Source organism: Ipomoea triloba, chromosome 9 (assembly GCF_003576645.1).
Source record: "Ipomoea triloba cultivar NCNSP0323 chromosome 9, ASM357664v1".
Classification (NCBI taxonomy): Eukaryota; Viridiplantae; Streptophyta; class Magnoliopsida; order Solanales; family Convolvulaceae; genus Ipomoea; species Ipomoea triloba.
This window is the reverse complement of record NC_044924.1, coordinates 30,827,451-30,834,603: the sequence shown is the minus strand read 5'-3', so window position 1 is coordinate 30,834,603 and position 7,153 is coordinate 30,827,451. Positions and strand designations below refer to the sequence as shown.

Genomic DNA, 7,153 nt, shown 5'->3' with positions numbered 1-7,153 from the left:
AGACTAACTTACCTCATTGTAATCTGTTAATAAAGAATGTTTTTAAGAAAAGAGCAATTGAAAAAACTCCCTAGTTGTGTTAAGTTTCATGACATACAATTCTCTACTTGTAGGTCAGAAGGTAGTTCAGCTTAAGGAGTTCTAAGGCCAAATCATGTTTAGAATAGATAGAGTCTGTACTAGTACAACAGTTAGTTCAGATAGTTTGAAGACTTGAAGACTGAAAAACTGAAGAGTACGGAGACCGTTCTTTGAACTAGATGCTACACTAGTATAGTCAAGCTGTTCAGAAACGGTTATTTTGTTACAACTGTTTCAAGAATTCAGCAACTTTAATTAAGAAGTATATCTTAGGGACGAAAAGTGAGCACGACCAACAATTAGAGACGAATTCTACAATTACCCTATAACTTAGGGACGAAAAGTAAATTTTTCCTATTTTTTACACTATTGTATATATTTTGTGTTATGTGAAAAAATTTGAAAGTAGTGTTTGACAACCTTAATGATCGTACTTATATAATTATATATTTCATATATTATTGCATATAGTATAACTAAAAAAAATTATCAATAATAATAGGCACAATCATGTAAGATATATATAATGATATTGTATGGTTGATACTAATGTGGACTAATATGATAAATTTTCTCTATAAATTCGGCCCCCTAACCTAGTCTTCTTGGCTCGGCCCCTGAATAAATGTATGGAAAGATCCTTGAATTGGTTAGCAGATCCACAGTACAGTGACCATTCATCAAGACTGCTATGCCAGTTTATCTCAGTGAAGCTAAATTAAAGTATCGTCTCTCATGAAAGTTCAAGGCACCGGCTGGGATGAAGAGGTTATTATTGATGATATTTTCATTGAGGAAGACAGGGACAATATTCTGAACATTCTCTTGCCGATCTCTAGACATCAAGACAAGCTGATTCGGTGCAAAGAGGAGAAAGGGATTTATTCGGTTAAGAGCGGCTATAAGGCGTTAACTGGATGGAGAAGTAGACCTGGATCCTTATAAAAGGCAGGTTTGTGGCAGCCATGGAGAAAAATTATAAAAGTCTCTACCAACCAAGGATGGCATAAACTATTGGCATCAGGGAGGCATTAAATTAGATTAAATCCCTGGGGATTAGCAAGGTTCATCAGGTGGAGTATGATGTTCTTACAGTCATTGAAAGTATTACGAATCCTTCATATTTGGACCTCTTAATATTAGCTTTGCTTTTGTTAGATGTTCTGTGCCCATAGACTTGCTAGGTATAGGGAAGCTGTATTCTTGGCTGAACTTAGAAAATGGATGCACAATTCTCCTACCTCTGTGATGTATTGTGTAATGATTTGAATTAATGAAATTTTCAGTTGTTTCCAAAAAAAAAAAAATTAAAGTCTCAAATTAGAGTTTAGTACACCATATATAGAAAGAAATGTGTGGTATAATGATATGATATGCAATTGCTATGATCTAGTCAATTCTTCTAGTATAATTTAATTATTTAAAAATGGAGACATTGTTGTATTGATAGAGGATGACTACAACACATAATATTCCTTACATTACAAATTGACTCTAAATGAAAATGAAAATTAGATTATTTGACACACTCAATCTTACATAATAAAACCACACAAACAAATCAAGTCTACATTTGAAGTAACATGTAGTTAAGAACACACATAAGCATTACACATAAATCAAGCTTGCATTTGAAGAACCACATGTTCATTGGACTCTACAGAGGATGCTTCATTGCTTCTTGTAGAAGATGATGAAATTGTTGCTGCTTGTTGCTCAATCCATCCACGCCATTCATCAATGCATAATGGTTGACTAGGACCAACACTTGAAAGGTTACGCTCTTCAAAACATTTTAGAATATCTTCTGTTTCCCCAAACATGATAGCTGCATCTCGAACACTTTCTAGCCTATCCTCAATTGCACTGTTTATGCACTTAGTATATATCATATTCGGCAAATTGGTAAGACAAGCCGCCAATATGTCTGCAATCATACAGATTAACTTCCTGAACAACTCTTCAGCATGACACTCACCATCTCCATAGTATAGTAGAATGGTTCGAGTAATTCTGTACATTGAATTTGCAGCTAAAACATTTGCAGGCCAATAGAGTGGATTTTCCACTATCATTCTGTTTTCTTTAGAGTTAAACTTCCTAACAATCCCTTTAGATACATCAACAAGATCTTGAATAATATCCTTAGCAGAACTTATTTCTCCAGTTTTTCTTTCAAGATCCATGTCTAGCCACTTCCTGTGAAGCTCAACTCCCACCCACACAAAATCTGATGCATTTTTAATGTTTTTCAACCCACACTTCTCATCCAAGGCATCTATGAGACTTGCATATCGGAGGCCTATGGTAATTGTGTTTACCAACCAATCAACATGCTTATTTGCAATGTTTGGAATTGCAATAGCGATGCTTGTTAGCGTCACTATAGGAAGTGTCCAACAGTTAGGAGGTTCACCAGATAATAGACTTGGAACTCGATAGCTATCAAATGCTACTACACCACTAAAAGATGCTACCACACCACTAAAAAAGAAACTTTGATTGAGAAGATTTAATAGGCTTTGTGAACAGTGCTCCTTACCCCTCTGAACATGTTTATCCATCCCATTAATAATCTCTCTCAATATTCTTTCTGGAAAATTTTTTTCTCCTTCAAGTAGTATTACAAAGCAATTATGATCTACTGCCTCTTGTTCCCTCTGATCATTTGAAACTTTCTTTTTGCGGGACAATTTACCCGTACAATAATTAATTAACTTGCCTAAAGGATTAACTAAAAGTAGTAATGGAAGCATGAAGTAAAAAGAGAGAACATAACAAAACTTGCAACATATGACAATCATGATTTGGAGTCGTATGCAAAACGTGAAAACCAAACCTTCTATCTTATGGAAAAATTTTCTGATATCTCTCGTATGCCCTAGCCCTACAAGTATTGAACTCTGTCTCCATTCGACCAATTTTTCAGTCCAATAGGGCTCAATTGCGAATTCTTCTTTACTGATTTTGATCCCATTACCCTTGTACTTGTAACCCAGGGTTCTAATCAAGAAGATTATCATTATGAGGGGAATCGGAAATACGTGAATAGATTGACTCCCTAAAATGCCCAACACCGAGCCCTTATAATCAGATTCCTTATAACAACCCCAGTATTTATAGCGATCTCCAGCTCCTAGATAAGAAATGAGGGAAGAACATACGCAGATGATACAGGTAAAAGCGAAGGTGACCAACCTTTTCATAAGAGATGGGGGGCTACCGGAGGCTGCCATTACCCAATACTTTGTAATGCTCAATCTCAGCTCTTCAACTGTATGGCGGCATTGTTTCTCATCTGAAGCTGCTAGCTTCTGATACCTTGATTCTGCGCGTTTCTTAATTGCTGGAAGTGCTAGAGCTGAACACACAATTGTTATGAACATGCAGAACAACAAAATAATTTCGAAGATGATTTCCATAGATAACGTGGAATCAATCACATGGGTGTGTAGTTGGATGCATAAATCGACAATGACAGTGGCTACCAATATGCTCAAAGCGGTGAGATTGGTTAGAATATGTGTGTCATTCATAGAGCCCAGTGAGGTAAAAGAATTACCCATAGCGAAAGTTAAGAAAACCGTGCTACTGCATTTTGAATTGTTATCCCAGGGAGACATGGGAGTTGTGAGGTCGCCGGTGAGCTTGGTAGCCACTGCTAATAGTGTCAGCCAAGTTGCATTCAGACTGAAGTATTTGCCAGTAAACAGATTCAACAACATTGCAGTGATGCAGAGCCCAGAAGCGAATGCAACATACCAGCCTATAATTGGCACCGCGGAATTATTCTTCTTCTCCATTATTGTTTCAAGATATATGGAACAGTTTGCAGACATTTTGATTATACTTAGGTACACCTTCTCGCTTAGCTTCCTTTCGATCTGTAGTTAGTTAAGCTGCCATAGCTGGAAGCCTGGAATATAAATAGACACAGAAACAGTCCATTGAATTGATTGGTGCATATATGTATTTTCGACCAACCTTCTCAGCAATTCACTAGTCAACTACTCAAGTCTTGATGTAGCTAGGCCCACTTTTGTCTTGTCATAGGTACGGTGATGCGTGTTACTATTTTTTTACTTAAATGTGTAGTCCTTTAATTGCTTTAAATAACAAAACTGTTGTAAATAAAAATAGAAATGCACAAAACAAGAAGATAATTGCAAAGAAAGTAATGGAGAGAAGGGAAGAATTCTTATTGATATCATATCATTCAGAGGTGTGTCTTTTACAAATGAACATATGAACCTATATATATGAAATAAACTTGACCCTTTGATACTCCAAAGGACACTTGACCCTTCATGGATCCAGAAATACAATAATTGGGATAATGGCCACATATAAATAATTATATTCATAACACTCCCCCTTGGCCATTATCTCACCATATTCATGCCCCATTAAAAACCTTGCTAGAAAAATCCTGTGGGAAAAAACCTAGTCAAGGGAAAAAGAGTACATGATGTATTTCAAAGTGTCTGTTATATAGGGTTGCCTCATAACAAAAACGATCACTATTTTTATTCATTCGTTTTTATTTACTCAATAAATTTTGTACATATAGCGGGCCGGGAGTTATACTCTACGGGAGTACATATACCATTTTTCTTACAAAACTGTGACATATTTAATCTTGAGGAATATTATATATAAATGTGTACTTCTTAATTTTAATTTTATTATTATATATTTACATAATTGTTAAATTGTGTATTATATTTTGTACATTAATTTTAAAGTAAAATTTATACTTTATAAATAAAAGATTTACAATTTTGAAGTTCAAACAAATACAAGCATACATGATAAAATATTATAACTATTACATTTAGGATCCTGCAATTTAGTGGCATGATTTTCTATGAGAATTCATAGTATCAATTGTCCCTAAATTATATAAAATTTTAATTAGACATATCAACTCCTCATTATAATTTTAATTAGCTAATAAGCTCAACCAAAGAAATATACAATTGCCTACTTCTCTGTGAAAATAGAACATTTTTTTCGTTTTTATTAATTTATTTGAATTTAAATACTTTTAGGGGTTTTCCTTTAAAAAAATATTTTATAAAAAAATAACTTTTGTACGAGTTACTTAAAGCTAATCATTGATCAACCCAATTGCATCAAATTGATGAGAAGTTGTAATATAATATCTAATCGAAACTTTTTATAATTTAATGGTTTAATTACTTTTTTGGTCTATAGTTTAATTAGAGGGACTATTTGACTTTTTTGTAAAACAAAAATGCATTATTATTTGCATTCATTTGTTTTTAATTCATATTCAACTTATCCCTATATTCTAAAGAATGTAAGTTATTCGCAATTGGAATAAATAAACTTATATAACCAAACAATTGCATAAACCAAAATTATTTTACATATGAAAAATTGTTAAATAGACCTTTCAACTTTATACCAAAAAATAATTAGATACTAAACTTTAAAAAATTACATATTTTTAAACTCAAGAGCCTAATTACAAATCTTTAAGTCATAAGTTTTCATGCAATAATTGGCATTCACTCTATCAAATCTTTAAGTCATAAGTTTTCAATTGGGATTCACTCTATCAAATCTTTAAGTCATAAGTTTTCAATTGGGATTCACTCTATCAAGGAAATTATTCAAGCCCTCCCTTTAAGTTTTCAATAGAAGGACTATTCACCTATATATTGTGAAGTTTAGGTCTAATGCAATATATAAAACTAGTCCAGCCATTATGCTATATGAGTAATACTACACGTACTCTAACTTTTTACTCTATTTTCTACCCCTATTTATATTCAAATCTTTTCTTCTGATCCCCTGCCTCTAATAAAATCAAGACATATGGCTAGAGTTCTACAAATGACGAGCAAAATCATATCCCCAAGATAAACCAGCTTAGGTTTCCCAGTGCATAGTATTAACAAGGACTCACTACTAGTCACTCCTACAAAAGGGTGAAGCTCTCATGATCCTATTTCATTGCTTATAATTTTCCAATCAAGAATCAATGAGCTACCTATGCGGGCTTCACTTTTTCATTTTTCATGCTATATTTAAGAGTTTTTTTTTTTTTAAACTAAAGACAGAATCGTGGGAGTTTGTTTTATATTTCAATTTCAAAGGAAGGATTTCTAGGAAACTGCCTTGTTGGTAATTACTAATAGAGTTCTACTACATGGACTCTGATCTCTATTTCTACTCTTCCATCTTTATTCCATGTAGCAATGAATGATTAGTTATCTTTTATCTTGTGGGTTCTAAAGAAAATGTCAATATCAAAATTTTGTGAGACCGAGTAAAATTGAGAGTAAAATTTGAGAATAAAAATAGTATATTTCTTATTAACATAAGTTAGGAACCTAGGGTATTAAAAAAATTATTGCATGTGAGATAAAGTTTGTGGAGCTAACTCAAGAATATATCATCTGATATAAAATTACCACTCTTTAATGAAACGGGATACTGGGTTCTGGTGGGTGTATGTAGGCTAGGCTAGGTGTAATTCATTAGAAGCTTCGTGGCATATATGCATGCAGTTCCCAACAACCGACACCTTAGTCCCAAGCAACGTGAATATTGGAGTGGTCACAAGCCTTGGGGACCACCCCAATTATTATAACTTTATATATTATTTTGTATTTTTTCTTTTTTCTAATATTGTCTACTAAATCACTATTATTTTGTTTTCTTGTTATTGTCTATTAGATATTCAAGGAGACCATTGGAGTGGTCACAAGCCTGAGGACCACCTAATTATTATCTCTGTTTATACTATTTTGTTTTCTTTGTATTTAAATGGACATAATTTTTTTTAAAAGAAAAGCGTGCTACTGATTTTTGTAAAATTATCATAATAAAATTACAAGTTCTATTATATGTATTTCTTAATTCTATTTGTGTGAGTCCTAATAAAAATATTAATATCAAAATTTTATAGAAAGTAATAAAAATTGAAAGTAAAATTTAGAAATAGGAGTAGTATTTTTCATAAGACATATGGGAGTTGACTAGTTGAGAGAATGTGACCACAAAAAGAAAAGCCACAGCTAATACTGTCAGCGAAGTTGCA

The 7,153-nt window shown here is 33.1% G+C and overlaps 1 protein-coding gene across 1 annotated transcript; it reads right to left on the bottom strand.

The window, feature by feature from the left end:
• Positions 1-1,700: 1,700 nt before the first annotated feature.
• On the bottom strand, positions 1,701-3,884 carry LOC116029915. The gene has a single exon (XM_031271960.1). The coding sequence runs from the start codon at positions 3,882-3,884 to the stop codon at positions 1,701-1,703; it is 2,184 nt and encodes a 727-aa protein (XP_031127820.1).
• Positions 3,885-7,153: the final 3,269 nt, after the last annotated feature.